This window comes from Malania oleifera, chromosome 11 (assembly GCF_029873635.1).
Source record: "Malania oleifera isolate guangnan ecotype guangnan chromosome 11, ASM2987363v1, whole genome shotgun sequence".
Lineage (NCBI taxonomy): Eukaryota > Viridiplantae > Streptophyta > Magnoliopsida > Santalales > Ximeniaceae > Malania > Malania oleifera.
In genome coordinates, this window is record NC_080427.1 from 46,811,787 (window position 1) to 46,832,417 (window position 20,631).

At 37.0% G+C, this 20,631-nt stretch overlaps 2 protein-coding genes across 2 annotated transcripts; both read left to right on the plus strand.

Annotated features, from left to right (window-relative positions):
- The first annotated feature begins 243 nt into the window (after nt 1-243).
- Nucleotides 244-1,175, plus strand: LOC131167500 (uncharacterized). The gene is made up of 3 exons (XM_058126304.1): nt 244-473; nt 612-906; nt 1,062-1,175. The coding sequence occupies exons 1-3, from the start codon at nt 244-246 to the stop codon at nt 1,173-1,175; spliced, it is 639 nt and encodes a 212-aa protein (XP_057982287.1).
- A 2,093-nt stretch (nt 1,176-3,268) lies between these two features.
- LOC131167501 (probable WRKY transcription factor 45) lies at nt 3,269-6,579 on the plus strand. The gene is made up of 2 exons (XM_058126305.1): nt 3,269-3,741; nt 6,498-6,579. The coding sequence occupies exons 1-2, from the start codon at nt 3,299-3,301 to the stop codon at nt 6,577-6,579; spliced, it is 525 nt and encodes a 174-aa protein (XP_057982288.1). The 5' UTR covers nt 3,269-3,298.
- Nucleotides 6,580-20,631: the final 14,052 nt, after the last annotated feature.

The following is a 20,631-nucleotide window of genomic DNA, read 5'->3' on the forward strand; positions in this document are numbered from 1 at the left end:
GATGGTACAACCATTTGTCCATCACGAACCATTTCTCCCAGCACCTTCTCTATCAATTCATCTTCTATAGGTATCTCCAATCCGATTTTCTGGTGTTGGCTTCGGCAAGATAAGCTAATCCTCCACGGCATCCTTGCATTTGTCCCTGAGCCGGTCATGCCCCTCATTGCCGCTTCCATCACTACTTATGATGCTTGGTCCAAGTTGCAATGATTGTACGCCAATCATTTACGCACTCGTGTTATGCAACTTAAGGAGGAGTTGACTCTCATTCAGCGAGAGTCTCACTCGCTCTTGGAGTATCTCCATGCCATCAAGGTATTAGTTGATAAACTTGTTGTAATTGACTCTCCCGTCTCAGCAAATAAAATTACTTTGTATGTCCTCAATGGTCTTGGCCTTGAGTATCGTGAGATTGCAGTGCCTATTCAGGAGCATGAGACTTATCTTACATTTGAGGAGCTTCATGATATGTTGGTTGGCCATGAAAATCACTTATGAGGTGTTGATGTGTCCATTGCTGTCCTGGTTGCCACTGCAAACTTTACTCAGCACTGCACTTCCGCTTCCACTTTCAATCGCAACTAATGTTCCAACCTTGGTTCCTCTAGTCAGCGTCGCTCCAACTTTGGTTGCAATAATCACAAGGAGCAGTCTGGTAAGCCCCAGATCGTTTGTCAGCTGTGTGACAAAGTCGGCCACTCAGCTAGGACTTGTTACTCAGCTTTAGGAGTGAAGTATGTTAATTGTGCCACTACATATGTGTCCACTAACAGAAAGTGGCTTGTGGATTCAGCTACTTCTCACTGCATCACCTCCAATCTTGCCAATCTCTTTGTTCACTCAGAGTATGATGGCACAGATGAGGTTATCATTGATGATGACTTAGGTTTGCGAGTCACACATGTTGGCTCTATGTCTTTTCCCTCTTCCTCGAAGTCTTTTAAATTGACTAATATTCTTTGTGTTCCTAATATTCACAAAAACCTAATCTCCATTCATAATTTCACTTGTAGCAATGATGTCTATCTTGAGTTTTACCCATTTTTTCTCTTGTGAAGGATCGAAGCACGTTGGTGACACTTCTTCGCTATAAGTGTCAGGATGGTGTCTACCCAATGCCGATGGTGTCTTCCCCTAAAGCATCTTTTATTTCAGCACTTGTTGGTGAATGAACAACGCCACAAACCTGGCTTATATTTTGTTCATGTTGGGTGTTGCATCCTTTAAAATACAGTAGTTGATTTTGTTATTCGGACTTTTTCTCTCAACCGTGGGGGGGGGCGAGGGGACTCCTGGGCAGAGGCCCGGGGGGAATACTGGTCAATAGGCAATATGAAAAGTCCACAGGGCCGGGGCTGCCACGCGCGCTGCACACTCGACACGGGAAGACCGGGACAAGAATGGGTGGGCCTACAAATGCCAACTTCGTTTTGAGAGTTTACTGGGCTGTCTGGTGTGTCGAGCCCTTTAAACTAAATATTGTTGGTATTTCCCATCCGACGAAAAAGTGATGTTTGCAACATTTTTTGTTAATTGAAAGGGCTACTTGAAAAATAGTTTGGTTTTCACATCAAACACTTATACTCCAATAATGGGGGCGAATTTCAAGCTCTTCATCATTTTCTATCCTTTAATTCCATTGGATGGCTTACCACTACTCCTCATACACCTAAGCAAAATGATACAAATGAACACTGACATCGGCACATTGTCAAAACCGGTCTTACCCAGATGAGTCAAGCGAGTCTCCCCCTTTCTTATTAGGCCTACACATTTCAGGTGGCATTTTATTTAGTAAATTGCATGCCTAATCCTATTTTTAAAAATAAAAGTCCTTTCGAATGTTTGTTTGGTCGTCGCCCTGATTAAAAAAAGTTGCGTATTTTTGGTTGTTAGTATTACCCATGACTCAAACCTTATGCCATCAGTAAACTTCAACCAAAATCTACGCCTTGTATTTTTCTTGGTTACTCAAGTTCTCAGAGTGCCTATAGGTGTATGGACCTTGTTACCTCTCGCATTTACGTATCTAGTCATGTGATTTTTGATGAATGTTTTTTTCCCTTTTCTTCCTCTGCCTACATTGTTGTGCCTTCTTTGTCAGTTTCAGGTGCTATGACAAAGCCTTCGTGCCATTCTACTAGCGCTAACCCTCCTTGGACAATACCTCTTCTTCTTTCTCCTACGCACACACCAGGTACAGACAACGCTCTGGCCTGCAGCTCTAGCTTCATCACTTTCCCCTGCACCTTCTCCACCAAAGGTAATCCCTTCACCCACTATACCTGCATCTTTGGCCCGGTCCACCCGTACTCATGGTATGACTATCCGATCTATAAATAATATTCATAGACCCAAACAACTTTACCTTATTACTTGACACCCTCTTCCTCAACCTGTTGAGCCCACATGTGTGGGTCATACCTTGAAAGATCCCAAGTAGCAACATGTTATGTCCGAAGAGTTCACTGCGTTGGTTAAACATGGTACATGGGAGCTAGTTCCATTGCACTCTAAAATCAAATCCGTTGATTGCAAATGGATTTTTCATATTAAATGGAATCCTGATGGTATTATTTCTCATTATAAAGCCCAGTTAGTGGCTAAAGGTTTTCATTAACGGCTTGACTTTGACTATAATGAGACATTGAACCTTGTTGTGAAGCCAGTAACTACTCAAGCTATCCTCTCCATTGCTATTCAGAAAAATTGGCCCCTTCGCCAATTGGATGTTGATAATTTGTTTCTCTATGGTCACCTTTAGAAGGATGTATTAATGGTTCAACCTCCGGGTTTAGTTGATCCTAATTTGCCTTCTCATGTTTGCAAGTTAAAATGCTCTTTGTATGACTTGAAACAAGCACCTCATGCTTGGTATCAAGAACCGAGTGCTTGTCTTCTTCAACTTGGTTTTCAACAGTCTAAATCTGATTTTTCTCTATTTATCCCGTCCGGGTCATAGTGGTGATGTACTCTCTCTTTTTTTGGTAATTTTAGATGATCTTTTTTATTATTGGGAGTACTCTGCTGCGATTTCTAAGGTTGTTTCAATAGCTCGACATCGTTTTTCTTTTCTTCTTCTCGAGGATTTTGGTCCCTTGCATTGCTTTCTTTTCTGGTGTTTGATGGTGATTTATTTCCCCATGGACTGTTCCCTCTAAACAAAGTATATCGGGATCTCCTTTCTACACTAAGATGGATGGTGCTAAGGCCGTGAGGACTGCACTGCCACTCGGCTCTTCTTCTTCAGCTCCACGATTATTAATCTCAGATATATATATATATATATATATATATGGAGAACTATCAGTTGTTATTTCCATGTTCATCCTCATCTTCTCCGGACCCTTTCTCATCACCAAACACTAACAGAAGCTGCGGGAGTACAGTGTTCGGCAACAGCACTCACGTAGAGGGCAGCAGCAGCAGCAGTACTGGAAGGATCATTAACGCAAATGGGCTATTAGGGTTGAACGCAGCAGCAGAGATTAATGTTCAGACTAGGGTTACTGAGGTTTCTGATCATCATCATCATCATAATATTATGAACAGTACAGGTGGTGGTGCGTCTGATCACAACTCTAAAGCTCCACTGATGATGAAGAAGAAAGGGCACGAGAAGAAGATTAGGAAGCCCAGATATGCTTTCCAGACAAGGAGCCAAGTTGATATTCTCGATGATGGGTATAGATGGAGGAAGTACGGTCAAAAAGCTGTGAAGAACAACAAATTCCCAAGGTAATTATATTAATTATTACACTACCACTCTATGCGTTTTTTGCGGTGATTATTTCGCGATTATCAGTAAAGATCATGTATTCATTAGTTTTTTGAATTAATTGAGTTGATTAATTAATAGTACTCAATTATCTCCTCAATTATCCAGCTTTTTTTTTTGATTAATTTTATTACCCTCTCTTTGTTTTTGTGTATCAGTTCATAAATCAATTAGTTCTTTGAATTAATTGATTAATTAATACAACTCCATTATCTCCTTAATTAGCTATCTTTTTATGGTTAATTATAGTACTCTTTAAAAAAAAAAATTATTTTGAAGTGTGATGAATGCATGGATGTGGTATTGGTGCTCATGGGGTTTGATTTGATTTATATTTTACATATGTGAATTGACTTATGACTAGACCCCACCTAATGATACTTATCATTTCTCTTATGACTTTGTGGAAAAGTAGAATCATATCCCACCTAAATTAATTTCCCACTATAGCCAAATTAAAGAAGAGCTACCTATACATGATATATGGTGAGAGCGAATTGAGTTATAGTACTGCAATATTGTTTCTCTCTAATTAATTCAGACTAGCTAGCCAGTGTTACTGATTTTGCAAGTGTGTGTTTTTGCTACACTAATGAATATTGCAGACATATATATAGCATGCACATATTAATTAATTCTTCCACAGATTCATGCATAAATGGTGGGCTAGTAGTAAGGTCTACATATATATATATATATATATATATGCACACTTTCAAATTAATGCAGACTGGTAGTGCAGTAAGGGGGGATGCATCTTCATTGGTTTTAGCAAGTTCTTGGGTTCATTTTTCAATGGAAAAAAAAAAAAAAAGGAAAAAGAAAAGAGGGAGTTTGAAATATGTATATAGGTAGGTTCAATTCTTAGATAATAAAATTGTGTGTTCCAGGTTTCTCACTTCTTTGCACATCTTAGTAAATAGGTAGTCATAGGTTTCTAGCCTAGAAACATGCAATTTACCTAGTAGTGTGGCTTTGTGTTTACATTGTGATTCGAACTAAGCTATACATAGCAAATCCTCTTAAAACCACTATAATTAGCACATAGTCGTATGTAAAAATTATATGTGTGTATATGTCTTTGTTTACTTATAAATATGATTACGATTTAATATTGATCTAAAATTATCGATTGGATCAAACACACTGATCAGTATAAAAAATGGGATAATTCTAGTTCATCAAATTTATAAAAATATATGTACTCGCAGTATATACAAGAAGGAGTGGCTATGTTAATTTATTAACAATGAATTAATAATCTATATAGATGTAGATGCGAGTGTATACAAACTTTAATTTGCTGATGTCAACAACTAAAAAGAATGAGAGTGTGTATGGAATTCTTGATTTACTAGGGTGGACAAAAATGTTTCATAATTTTCGCGTCCTAATATTCAAAAAAATAAATTAAACTTTTTCATATCAACTAAGTCTGATATGACCTCATCAAATCTTGGCCTTGTTTGGGGAATCAAATGTGTGAGCACTAGTAAATGTATTTATTTTGCGATGAACTGACAACTTAAAACATTCTTAACAACCGTATATCATTCATCATTGGCTTCCTAGCTATTTGTTTTGTATGGAATGATTATATCATTGGCACAAGTATTGTAAAGCATTAGGCTATTAATATATTAAAGCTTCTTGCTACAAGTAAAGGTACACCTCTCCCTTCTTAAACTATTAAGCAGCCTTGGGATGTTAAGGGTATGTTTTAGTTGCATGAAAAATATTTTCTTATTTTTTATATTTAGTTTAAACAATTACAAACCGACCACCTTATTATTTTATTTCTCAAATATATGTATATAGGAAGCATGGAACACATCTTTTTATTGTTTTCTAACTTTCATATGTTGAAAAATTTAAAAATAACATGGCATTTTTATAATTCTTTAAAAAAATAAAAATTGATTTCCCAACTAAACAGTTCCTAAGCCTTTGGTCTTCACTTCCTTGCTAATAAGGATGAAACATGACCTTAGCTCCTTGATTGACACTTTTCATGATGCCCTTTTTCTTCATTAGAATCAGGACGTGAATGCAGGAGGGGAGAATGTGGAATTATGTAGATAAGAAATCAAGATGTGTAGCGTAGTGCGACCTTAAGAAAAAGACTTCAAGGCTAACTCCCCCGGTCACAACATCCCCCCCCCCCCCCCCCCATATATCTTTTATGCTTATAAAGACTATGTTTTCCATTAGTTCTAAAAGTACACACTTGTTGGTAATCACTTTTATTTCGTCAGGACCATACAGTAATTTAATTTATCACTTGTTGTTTTCGTTTTATTTTCTTGATTGTTAGCATTTAGCTATTGACTATGCTCTTAATCAACAATTGTCTTAGTGGTTAAGAATTAATGGATGTTAAACATGGATTATTTTGCGTATAGTATTGAGACTTGTTATTTACTTCTTGCAACTGCATATATTGTGCATGAAGTGACGTCGTGCTGAAAAAGAAAAACTTAAAAAGAAAATCACAATTATCATGTTATTTTTGAAATTTCTCATTGAAACAAAAAAATTAAAATAGAATGTAGACATTGGGAAAAGCCTGAAAAATTCTCACAAGTATCTTGTAATTTTTTAAGTTTGATTATTCACGAAACTCGTAAGAATTCAGTAATATATTAAAATAGAATAGATGTTGTTATAGAGAGAAATTTATCGATTGATTCTATATGTTGTTGCATGTGTTTTGTAGGAGCTACTATCGATGTACACATCAAGGATGTAATGTCAAAAAACAAGTCCAACGCCTCTCCAAAGATGAAGGGGTGGCTTAGTAGAACCCACCTATCACTTTTGGGTTGAGGGCGTTGCACAGACAATCCCAATAGAGAAGCCCCACTGGACCAATTTTGAAATTATCTGTGAGCCGGATGCAGCCACTTTACACTCCCTTCTGAAAGTCCTTCCTTACCCCCAGTCAATAAATAAGACTATAATGTATGTAATGTATGTGCAAGCTTTGTAAAGAACATAAATTTTGAAATCCCTTCCCATGGATATGGAATAAAGTTGTACTGATAGTAGTTGTGACACATTCTCTTTAGCTAGCTAACTACATGAACTAAAGCTAAGAATTTTGGATTCTATAGTAACTAAGATGGACAAGCACCATGTCCACACATTGGGGGGTTTCTTTTGCAATCTGATTGGACCTATTAACAATCTGTAAGTAAACTAAGATAAATTCTTCAAAGCATATGGATGTATATACCATATTAGTTTGGCACGGCAATGCTATCATATTTAAATTGCATGAATTTTGCATTTTGCAAGTATATAGAATGTGTATCCCTTTTGAGATAATATATTATTTCTTAATTTAAGGGAAATTTTTTTTTAAAAATGTAAAATGTGTTTCATAGCTAATTGTGTGTATAAGAAGTGTAAGTGTAAAGTAGCTCTTTTATTAAAATTTCCACCCAAAAAAAAAGTATTCAAATTCTAATTGAGTTTGCTCAGAATTTAATAATTGTCAATACCAAACCCATATAGTTTCGAGTGAACTAATCTTTTGCTTAGTTATTTATTTATTTATGATGAAATTAGAAGTTTATTTTTATGGATGGCTACATGATGATCAATGTAGTAGAAAATATATTATATGATAATTTAATTATTATAGTTTCAATTGAAATAATTAGTAATCGTTTTAATATTTTTCAATAAAAAAAAGTGGAGAGAGGAGAGGAAAGGTGAAGAGAGAGGAGAGAGAGGAGGAGATGAGAGAGAGAGAGAGAGAGATACATTTCCTTGTTTAAAGTCTAAATTCAAACAAGTGCATCTAGTAATAGTATTTCAAGGCATATTTTCCATGACAATTTTTCTTTCTCTGGGAAATATTAATTGGTGGTGATAAGTATGTTGTATTTTTACCCCATCTTCTGTGTTTTTTACGTTGATAGTGATGCATATGATTAATTTTTGTTTTTGTTGCAATTTGGAATTGAGGTTTAATTTGGACATAGAAGTATCTAGGTACTCATCTGTAAAAGTTATCCACATTTGTCTTGAAATGGTCATTCTAATGTGTGATAAAAGGCGACTAGCAATAGTTAATTAACAAAAAATTATGTGATTGATTTGTAACGTAAAATAATAATGAAAAATATTTTGTGAGTTTATAACAAGAAATAGACAAAAATAACTATTCCTAAATTTCATCATGCTAATGTCTATTCCTTTCTTATTACATGCTGAATGAGACAATAAGAAACATATAAGGAAAAACTATAACTTACATTACCAAAACTTTCATTATAATCCACGTTATTTTAGGTTGTTTGGATTAAAAATTTTACTTGGGGAAAAGAAAGAAAAGAAAAAGGAGGTGGAAACTCATTTTCCTTCTATTGTTGCAAAAAATCGAATGACTTTTGTAGATCATCTTTCGACCGTGACCACCTGAAAGGAATCAAACAAAAATGACTTGGAGGACCTGAGGTGTACTTCGGGAAATCACTCCAATGCCTAAGTTGGGGACCGCGAGAAGTTTAGATTGCAATAGTATAGAAGACAAGGTTAAGAATGAGATCCTTACCTCCTCTCGAAGTACCCTTTTATAGTGGTGGAGGAATGTCCTCCTTTAATTTAGTAATAATGAGCATATTATTACACTTTGGGGGGTTATGGATAATTTAAGGACATTTACATGGGAGTGTCAATGGTGGTTTGATAACTGTATCCTTCATGAATATGCCTATTGACTTTCGGTAAATTAGTTATGTTGGGGTGTTAATGATGGTTTTATAACCATAGTCCCTCATGATTCTGCCTATTAATTTTGGGTATATTAGGTACTCGCTTTATACTTGTGAAATATTTGAGAGTTTTGGTTTTTTGTCGAGAGAGTGTTGTGTGTGAGGTCCCCGGCGATGCTAGTAGCCCAATTTGAGAGCTTCTAACACAATTTGAGCCAGTTGCAGAGCACCCCAACTCAATCTGAGTTGATTTCTGAATGATTCGGCTCAATTTGAGCCAATTATGGTGCTCTTTGGCTCAGGCCAAGTTGGTTATCTTACTCTTTGACTCAATCCGAGCCAGTTGTTAATGATTAGCCAATTTTTGAGCTAATGGGTTACCATGCTTCTTGCTATTAATGTCGACCCGGGTGGTTGGGAGTGGTTTGAGGTGGGGTGGTAGGGGGGGTACTTACTAATTGGCTTAATCCGAGTTGGTTGTTGAATGATATAGCTCAATTTGATCTCAAACCAAGCCAAATGCTCAATCTAATCTAGTTGGCTTATTTAGGTCAATCCAAGTTGGTTGCCTTCTTAATTAGCCCAATTCGAGTTAAGTGCTTTCTTATTTGGCTCAATGCGAGCAAGTTGGCTTCTTTTTTTTTACCCAATTAGAGTTGAATGCCCTTGTATTCGGCTCAATTTGAGCTAGCTGGCTTCTTTATTGACAATCCAAGTTGAGTGCCATCTTGTTCAACTCAATCTAATTTGGTTATCTGAGAGTTCAGCCCAAAATGAGCCAATTATATATATATCTTCTTATTCGGCTCAATTAGAGTTGATTGGTTCCTTATTCGGACGAATTCGAGTCGGTAAAAATGCTCTGAGGCCATATTTTAATCAAACATTAGGTCTTTATCTAAGCGGCTTTCTGCTGATCGATCAACCTTTTGTGAAACTACTTCTATGTAGTGTAGCTCCTTATTGAGCAGGTGTTGTTATCTACTGCACAAGTTTTGTAGAGTGCTAACCTTATGAGCTATGCTCATTAAGTGGGTATGCCTTCAGGCCTCTTGAGTGGTGCTCATTAGATGGGCCATTTCTGGTGAGCAATGCTCACTCTTGGGTTGCCTTATGAGTTGTGCTCCTCAAGTGGGCATATTTTTGGGCCTTATGAGTGGTGCCCATCAATTAGGCCTTTCCTAGTGAGTCGTAATCACTCTTAAGCTGCCTAATGAGTTGTTCTCATTAGTTGGGTATGTTTTCAGGCCTCATGAGCGGTGCTTATCAGTTGCGGCATTCCTGATGAGCCGTGCTCACTCTTGGATTACTTCATGAGTTGTGCTCATCAGTTGGGCATATCGTTGAGCCTCATGAGTGGTTCTCATTAGTTGGGCAATTTCTTGTGAGCAATGCTCACTCTTGGATTGTCTCATGAGGTATGCTCATCAGTTAGGCATATCTTCAATCCTCATGAGCTGAGCTCATCACTTGGGCCATTTCTGGTGAGTAGTACTCACTCTTGGGTTGCCTCATGAGATGTGCTCATCAGTTGGACATATATTTGGGCCTCATAAGCAATGCTCATAAATTGGGTCATTTATGGTGAGCAATACTCACTCTTAGGTTGCCTCATGAATTGTGCTCATCAATTGAGCATATCTTCAGGCCTCATGAGTGGTGCTCATCAATTGAGCCATTTCTAGTGAGCAGTGTTCACTCTTGGGTGCCTCATGAGTTGTTCTCATCTTTCAAAAGAAGCTCGATCGCATTAATAAAACTCTGCAGGGATTCTCGAAGGACTTCGTCATCCTTGGGGCTTGAATCAGAAAGTTTGCATAGTCCATTTCCAAAACCAGTAGAACCCATATTACCCACAACAATTTTTCCATCAATATTCTGTGGTTTAAACTTTTTCATTGTTTTTTCCTTCTCGTTGTCTTTCGCTTTGCATTTATCTTTGTCTTTATCCTTCCATTGGTATTTTTGTTAGCCATTGCCACAAGGCTACAACGGATTTCAAACTACATTGCTTGTTATAGAGTTATGGGATCTTCAAGGACATGGCGGATTATAGTATCCCCTTTTGTGTCGATAACAACTTATCCATAGGTGGAAGTTGGGTCATTTTCTCCTCAATATGCTGAGTGTTTTCATTTGAAACATTTTCCCTAGTGTCTAGTCTAGCAATAGATCAAGAAATCGCCAAAAGGAGTTGAATCTTTGCTCTTCAGTTTCGTTTGTGTTCAATTCTTATTGCTATGAGCTTCCATTTGAAACACCACCACCATCCTCTATTTTAAATTAACTTGGCATCGTCAAGGGATACAATTTGTCATTGTGATAGACCGCATACCCTACAAAGTAATAATTATACGAAAATTAGTATACAATTTTTGAATATGTATGTACTATGAGTAAAAATGATTTGATTGCAAGAATGATTAGACATAGTTAAAAAAATGATATAATTTTAAATAGCTAAGTTTGATCAGTCAGAATTGACCCCACTCAGTTTGAACCTTATATGCCCAACTTGGACACCTAAGTGCTTAAATCAACTAAGTTTGGTAGGTTAGCTTCTAAGTGCATAATTTTCAATTGGGGAGCAGTTTTTGGGCACCGTTAGCTCTGGCACATCCAGCTCAATGTCACGGATGTGTTGAGGTTGACCCTACTCTGTTTGGATCTCGTATGTTTGATTTGGATACCTGAGTGCTTAAAAGCAATTAAGTTTACTAAGTTCGCTTCTAAGCCCATAATTTTCAACTAGAGAGGGTTTTTTTGGGTATTGCCAACTCCAGCAAATCCAGCTTAATGTCACAGACATGTGGGGACTGACTCCACTCGGTTTGAACCTCGTATGCTTAACTTGGATACCTAAGTGCTTAAATCCACTAAGTTTCTTAAGTTTAATTGTTTGTATTCTAACTTTACTTCTAAGTGTGTAAAAAGCTTCTAGGGAGGGGTTTTTGGGCACCGTAAGCTTCGACATGTCCAACTCAATATCACAGATGTGTCGAGACTGATCCCACCCAATTTGGACCTCGTTTGCCCGACTTGGACATCCAAGTGCTTAAAATAAAGTAAGTTTACTAAGTTCGCCTTTAAGCGCATATTCAATCAGAGAGGAGTTTTTGGGTATAGTCTGTAACGACCTGCTTAACTTGTCAAATAATAAGCATATTTAAATATATGATCAACCCAACACATGGGCAATGGGGATAGACCAGTCATAAACAGCAGAAACCTAAGCAGCAGTAAGTATAAAATTACAACCATCCAACCATAAAACATAATACCAGAGTCTACTTACACCAAAATAAACAGGGCATATATGTTCAATCTCCCATAATATTCAAAAACTACAAACTAGGATCTCACAATTAAAAATAATCTTGATCCTAGTAAAAAAATCTACCCTCCTAGTAGGGTAACATAACAAACTCAACAGCGGCTAGACCGCGGTCCTTCTGGGTTCCTGAAAAATCATTTTCTTGTTCGAGGAGTGAGACACTCTCAATAAGGAAAATAACTCTATATTACAACTGTGTGGCAAACATGAACATTGAATGCAATTATACATATACAGTACATTTTATATATATCTGTAAACATTCATCATATGTTACTGAATAATCAATAACTTTCATTTTGTCATAAATCATATTGCTCATTGTAAAACGGCTGTTATAGTCTGATAATACTGAAAACTACCCAAGATGAATAGACTTAACTAGTGGTCAAAGTATACCCCCCATGACGGGTTGGTGCAGCCAGAAGGCGGGGAATCGATATAGGGCTTTTTGGTTGGCTAGACCACTGCAGATTCAAAAATAGCTGTAAGTTACGATGGGCCCGCCACACCCTAGTTAGAGACTGCTAAGGTGGACGTGCTACAACTTACACTGAAAGCCACATAACTATCTATCTACCAACCGCTTGTGGGGTGGTTACACAATCTGAACTAAATATCTGATATATATAGTTATTATAGTTATTGGTACCGAGCTTCCATGAAACTGAAAACTAAAAATAAATCCGGGTTCTGATAACATATAATACAGGAGTATTGGATCGCATTTTTCCATAACGTTCATAAATCACTGGGCCTCGCGCCGAAAATCATTTCATGAATACGGCTGCGGCCGAACAATCATTCATAAATACGGTTCTCTGCGCCAAAAATCATTTCAATCTACATGATATTTAGTATTTTCATAAGTTCATCACCTACGGCCTTGCTATGAAAATTCATTTCATAAATACGCTTCGCGCAAAACATCATTCCTAAATACGCCTCGTGCCGAAAGTCCATTGCATACACATCATTTTACAATAAGCAATTATCATGGACTTATCAAAATCATCATAATATAGTGTATCTTTTTCATAAACTCTTGAAAACATACTTATTCGTAAAATTTTTCATATCATTACTTTTCATGAAAATAAACATTATGCCACACATAAGGAGGAATAATTAGTTACATTTAATTTAAAATCACATTTTTCGTTATAGTAACAGTTATTTTCATTAATAACATACATTTTCTCAATAATATTCCAAAAATCATGTATGCTTTCTTGATAATTCTTTACAATAAATAATAATAATTACGCGTGAAAATAACTGATTTAGTTTTAGTCACTTACTGACAACTAACTAAAAGCCCCACATTGAATCCTGGACTCACACCTGTAGGATTTCTTGATAAATACCCTGAAAAATGAAAATCTCCCAGAACTAAACTTCAGTATTGTTTTCCACGTGAATATCATTTGCATATAAACTATTAAAAGACCAAAATCGGCATAAACAAGCCGGACCTTGATCGGGGGACAAATTTTAACTTGCTCCATCCAAGATCGGACGCTCCAGTACAAAAATGAGGAGAACTTCTTCAGGAGCGTCGTGGTGGCTTCAGATTGTCGAACCAGTGAAGATTCGGCCCGAAATCGAAGAGAGAGGAGAGAGAAACCATAAGGAGAGGGGGAGAGAGAGAGGGAGAGTGATTTCTATTTTATTGCTTTAAAAATTCGAATTTCAGTTATTTATAAGGCCAAATTCGTCGATGAGACACGTCACCTCGTCGACAAGTCTTGTAGAAAGTTCATTGACGAACCTGCACTCTCGTAGACAAATTTCAGACTTCCAAAAATCCTCTCTCGGTATCTTCTCGTCAACAAAACTTGGTTTCGTCGACGAGGCCCTCTTATATCCTCGTAATGAATCCCCTGTGTTCGTCTACGAGGACCTGATAAATTTCCTCAGTTATTATTCCCAAAATGCAATGTGCGTTCATCGACGAAGTTTACTGCCTCCTTCTGTTTCTGTTTCCATTTCCCTTCCTCTATATTTAAATACCATTTTTATTATTCAGTTCATTACACAGTCAGCTCCAACACGTCTAGCTCAATGTTACAGATGTGTCGAGACTAAACCCACTCTGTTTAGACCTTGTATGTCTGACTTAGATACCTGAGTGCTTAAAATCAACTAAGTTTACTAAGTTTGCTTCTAAAAACATAATTTTCAACTGTGGAGCAGTATTTGGGTATGGTCAGCTCTGACACGTCCAACTTAATGTCATGGACATGTCGAGACTAATGCCACTCGGTTTGGACCTCGTATGCCTGACTTAGACACCTGAGTTCTTAATCAACTAAGTTTGCTAAGTTTTTTGTATTCTAGCTTTGCTTCAAAGTGCGTAAAAACCTCCTAAGAAAGAGTTTTTGGGCATCGACAGCTTTGGCATGTCCAGCTCAATGTCACAGACATCTCATATGCTTGACTTAGACGCTTGAGTGCTTAAAATCAAGTAAGTTTACTAAGTTCGCTTCTAAATGCATAATTTTCAACTAGGAGGAGTTTTTGAGCACCGGCAACTTCAGCACTTCCAACTCAATGTCACGGGTGTGTTAGGACTGACCTCACTCAGTTTGGACCTCATATGCTTGACTTGGACATCTAAGTGCATAAAATCAACTAAGTTTACTAAGTTCACTTCTAAGTGCATAATTTTCAATCGGGGAGGAGTTTTTAGGTACCGTAAACTCTGGCATGTCTAGATCAATGTCACGTACATTGAATCTTAAGTTAATTTGTTCAAAGATAGAAAAGGAAATTTTAATTAAATTCAACTTGGATATATTTATATATGTAGGAATGTTACCCTATTTAGAGACAAAAAGGAAGAAGAAGGGAAGAAGAAGGTAGCTGGTATCTAATCACACTTGATGGAAACAACTAATTAAGGGTACATAAATAAAAATGCACCTTCTTCATTAATTGATTTCATATTAGACAAATATGAGAAGAATGAATGCAGAAGATTAAGCAAGTGCCTAGGTAAAGCCTCTATTACTAACTTAATCAACATGCAGATCCATAAGAAAAATGTATCGCCCCAACCTAATTATTATTATTATTATTTAATTTTTTATTATTAATAAAATTAATTAAATTAATAAAATTGAGGACTGTGGATATATATATATATATATATATATATATGTATGTATATTTAATTCTTATATATTCATAGTATATTACGTCCGTCCTCCTCTCATCCGTCTTCTCCCGTTGTCTCCTATATCTCTTCTCTCTCTCTCTCTATCCTCTCTCTCACGTATATATATAAGTACCGTACAGTAGGCTCCGCCCGCCAAAGCCAAAAAAAAAAACTCGGAAAAACGAAAACTCATGGCTTAAGTTTTCCTACTGGAACAAAACAGAAGGAAAGAAGAAAAAAAAAAGTTACTTCTCATGCGCAGATAAGAAAGGAAAGAAAGAAAGAGAAAGAAAAAAAATATATATTCTCTCCACTCCTCTTCTTTCTACGATTTCGCGGCGGATTCTCGCTCAATTGGAAATCCGAAGATACCACTGAACTCCATTCTTCACCACCGACATATATACCGAAGTGGATTTGTCGTAGGAGTAACATGGGCATATCTCCTGGGGTAAGCCAAATTCTCATTAATTTTTCTTAAATTTTAAGTCAAATGGGCGATCGGACACCCCTACGAGAATTTAGGGATGATTCCCTACAAATCTAACAGAGCAAAATTCTTGTGGGGTCGTTGTAGAAATAGCCCAAAATTAAGATAAATGAGTTATTTAGAAATTAATTGGTATTTAATTATTATAAATTAGGAAAGGTTAAAATAATATTTTATTGGGGTTGATTTGATTGAATTAGGGTTCGGGTGAGCATCGCGGGTAGAAGTTTGGGAGCCTTGCAGGCGTAATTCAGGCAATCAAGTGAGGGGGAATAAAATTATATCAGTATTTTATTAAGGTTAACCGATTATTTATGAGCATATGGAATTTATTATTTGTCTATATGATTTTCAGAATAGCCTGATTACTGTAAAAATGATGATTTTTGTTTAAGATTTATATATGAGATAATTGCTTATGATATTAAATTTGTGTGACATGAGAGTAATTTTTCCTAATAAATTGAATATGAATTACTGTGGTATTTGGGTTTGCATGTGGGGGTGTTTGAAATGATTATGGCATGATGAATGAGTTATTATGTTTGACTACTGTGTGGAAATGTATTGATCTGTGGGGATACTGTGTGGGAAATGAATTGATCTGTTGAATTCCCATGTTGAAATGCATTAATGCATCTGTGTGAACTAATTAGTGTGGTTATTCATATGCATCTCAATATAACGTTGGCATGAGGAGGTTGTTATATTGCCTAAATATAAATCATGATGTGACGTTGGCAAATTGAGGAGCTCGTCGTATTGTTATTTATATGGGGTAGGACATTGGCAGGTCGAGGAGCTTGTTCTACTAATGTACGACGGGTAGGTCATGAGGATTGGATACTGGTGAATAGTGGTGCCTGTGTGGGCCACGTTATATCCAATGTGGATAATGGCGCCTGTGTGGGCCAGGTTATATACCTTGTGTGGGTAGTCGTACCTGTGGGGGCCACGTTATATCCTGTGTGGATAATGACGCTTGTGTGGGCTATGTTATATACCATGTGTGGGTAGTGGTGCCTGTGTGGGTCACGTTATATCTTGTGTGGATAATGGCACCTGTGTTAGCTATGTTATGTACCCTGTGTGGGTAGTGGTGCCTATATGGGCCACGTGTAAATAAGAAGTACGTAGGTGCCTGTGTGGGCCACGTACTGACATCTACGCAGTTGCTTTATGTGGGCCACGTACTGAGGACGTTGGAAGATGAAGTATGAGATGCATAATTCATGTGTGGATGTGTTGTGCGCATGTGAATTTAATTATAGCCTAAAAATAATAATATAGCATATTGTGAATGCATATGTGTGCATGTGGCGAGGTAAACATACCACCGAGGGCTTGCTGAGAAAGGCAAGTGTTCTGCTTGGTAGTTTCTTGGTATCAGTGCAAAGGGATGCTACTTGTATGGGCAGGTAGACATCCCGATCCTCGAAAACCTTTGCCTTTAAAATAATAAAGATGTGTGTACTGGCGGTAAGGTAATACTTCACCTAAGGGCTTACTGAGTAAGGTGAGTGTTCTGGTAGGTAGTTTTTAGTACCAGAGCAGAGAGAAGCTACTTGTATGGGCGGGTAATTGATTACGCGTCAAAACTGCGTAATTGAGCACTTTGACCTGGTCTTTACGGCTTTTATTTTTAATTAAATATCCAATTACGTCCAATATTTCAACAAAGTGCCGAATTTATTATTCTTGAGTTTTATTGCACAATTTATGAATTTTTGGTAATTTTTTATCGCAAGAAAATTCTCGAGATCAAAATCGACACCTGTTTGTATTTTATGTATATCTTTTCCGTCCAAGCTCCGATTGAGACGATTCAAATTTTTGTAGAAATAGAAAAGGATTATCTACAACTTTCATGTTTCGAGTTTTGCAAGAAACGGGCTCCAGAAGGGTCAAATTTGGTGGAGAACATAGAACAACAAAAAATGAATATATATATATATATATATATATATATATATATATATACTTGGGTTATTGATGTGACCCGGCCATGCAAGCCGGGTCAACCCTTTCCAAACGGGTCAGATCCATTCTGGGTCGGATTGGTCTCATGGGTCTAGGGTAGCAAAGCTCCTCCTATTTAATCCCCTCTTCTCCCTACGCACAGTGTGCCCCCGCACCCTCTCTTGCTCTGTTTTTGTTTTTTTTCTTTTTTTTTGTTTCTCTGCTTGCTCTCTCTCTTTTGTTTTGCTCTCCTTCCTTCTTCCCTATACTTTCTCTTCTCTTTTTCTCTCCTTCGAACTCTCTTCCTCTCCCCCTCAGTTTTTCTCTTAGTCTCCCTGTCTCTGCTCCCTTGCTGCTTTCCTGCTCCACCCCTCTGCAACCGAACACAAGCAGCCACCCGAGAGGATCCAGCCACCGCAGCACTAGCTTCTTCCAGCCGAGAGGCCATCTTTAGCATAACATATCCAGCGGCCTTCTACAACTCTCTACAGCCTCCTCTACTCCAGCCGAAGCCTACTCCAGCACAGACCAGAACCAGAGCATCAGGCCACCCTGCACTGCTTCTCTCTCTCTCTCTCTCTCTCTCTCTCTCTCTCTCTCTCTCTCTCTCTCTCTCTCTCTCTATCTCTTATTTCGTTCCTTTGATTTGTTTAGTTTTCTTTTCTTTCCAGTTTTTTTTAGCATTGAATAATTGTTAAACTTTGTTTTGTGAATTTTATTTAAAGCATCAATTTTTAATTCCCTCTCTTGGTTGTTATTATTTAAATTAAATTGCATTCATCCTTGTCTTATTTTAGTAACATTAAAGTTGGTATTAGTTTGGTTATTTTTTTTAGAGTATGGTTCGGTTTCTCGAAAAGAAAAAAAATATAATCTTTTTGTCAAAATTCGATTTAGTTAGGGTCTATTTTATTTAAGTTTGTGTTTTTATAGTGTTCCATTATTGTTTGCATATTTTAAATTCTCGTTGAGTTCGTGTTTGCATTTAAATTACGGTGCTTGCTTTAATTTCGTAGTTTTGTTAAAGGTTCAATTTTTATTGCGCGCGTGAGTGTTTAATTGAGTTTCCATTGCGCATATTTGATTCCATGTTCTAGGTTGCCATATTTGATTAACGCGTGTTTCAGTATTTCATTGAGTAGATTAGAGTTTTCGTTTTTTCTCTCAATTTCAGTGCATGTTAGGTTTAGAGTTTTAATTCGTGTGTTATTTAATTTGTCAAAAGTAAAATTGAAAACTGAGTTCAGTACATTTTTATTTTCGATTGGAAAAACGTAAAATTTGAGATTAAAATGCATTCCCTGAGGAGATGATCTAGCCCTTGGGCTGAGTATTACACGACGTAACTCCTATACTTGGGATAGCTTCCGAGCTGCTCATTTTTCGAGTGAGTCAGTAATCTTCCCTATCCTTGGGGACTTTCGCCTACATAAAAATTATGTACTTGTGCATATTGGATGTGTGTATGACATTAGATGTTGGGGATGTTATTAATGGTACATTTTCTTGGTTGTTATTGATATTATATATGAAGCAATTTATTTTGATATGTAAATATTAAAACTCAGTTGTCACACACTGTTATAATTTATTCCACCCTTACTGAGAAGTGTCTCACCCTAGTGGATTAACAATTTTTCAGGTTCTTCTGGAGACCGGGTTTGAAGGCCTAGGCTGGGACTATTTTTTCTAGTTTCTTTTTGGGGTATTGTGAGATACTGATATATGTATAGATATATTTGTACGAGATTATGTTTTAAATACTGGTTGTGGATATAGATATCTAGATGTTGTAGTGTTTGTTTTTGGGTTGTTATATAGAACTCTGGTATTTATTTGAGGTTATTTATTATGTTCCGCTGCGTGCATGATAATTATGGTATCAGATGCAGGTGATTGGAACACGTGGCACTCGAGCCCCACTTGGCGGGTTGGGGTGTTACAAAAAAAGTTAGCTAGCTTGATTTAAAATTTTAAATATATTATATAGATCAAGATAAATTGTCGTGAGAGAGAGAGAGAGAGAGTAGGAGGCTGAGAGAGCTGGATCAAAGCACCGAGAGAAGAAGCATTAAAAAAAAGGTAGAGTAGAAAGTAAAGATTAGGGAGAAGCGAAAGAGAAGCTAGCTGACAAAAGTTTAAATGGGATCATTGAAGGATTCTGATAAGACTTAACGAGAGAAAGTAGCTAGAAAACCCGATCCCCAAGAAATTACTTGGAATCGTATGCGCATGCACTAATGCCCCTGTACATGCATGCCTAATTTTCAAAATCTGGGTTTAAACAATCAAAATATAAGTTCAAAACTTGGGAACTGCTGGCTCGTTTGCAACAAGACTACTGGCTTGTTGAATTGAAGTATAGTCCACATTTTGGGTACCTTAAACCCCATTTTGACTTGTTTTCTAGATCATACAGTACAAACATAGGAACCATTGGCTCATTTGATGCAGGTTTAGTTCCTATGGGTCATTTTACTTACAACTATGGCAGCGATAGTTGGATTATGATAAAAACATGCACATTTCACGTTTTGAGCCCTAAAAAACCCCATTTTTTACTTGTTTTTAGGGTCATACAGTTCAAACTTTGGAACCATTGGCTCATTTGAAGTAGGATTAGTTCCCCCTCTTAAACACACACACACACACACACACACACACACACACACACACACACACACACATAGAAATGAGTATTCATATTTATACCAACCCAAGTTCATGCATACATATTTAAACACATATTTCTATAGTTATACATTAACATACATGTAACGACTCGGGGAATTTTAATTATTTAAAATAATAATAAAGATAATAAAAGGAAAAAAGGGGAAATGGAAGGAAGGAAAAAGAAATTATAAAAGGGCAAATAAGCAGGTGCTCGTCGACGAGCGGGATTTTCTCGTCAATGAGGGATCGCGTAAGCCTCATCACTGAGCATGCATGTCTCATCGACGAGGATTAACCCAAGGGGTTTGGGCTATTATAAAACTCTTTGATGAGCTCATGACCTTGTCGACAAGTGTTCTTTTGTGGTTCGTCGACGAGTCTTATCTTCTCGTTGATGAGTCCACGTGGCAGCAATGTCTATAAATTGAACCATGGTTGCTTCCATGTGAAAAGGAATTAATTTTCCTTTGATTTTCTCTCTCTAAAGTCATCTCCTCTCCTTTCTCTATT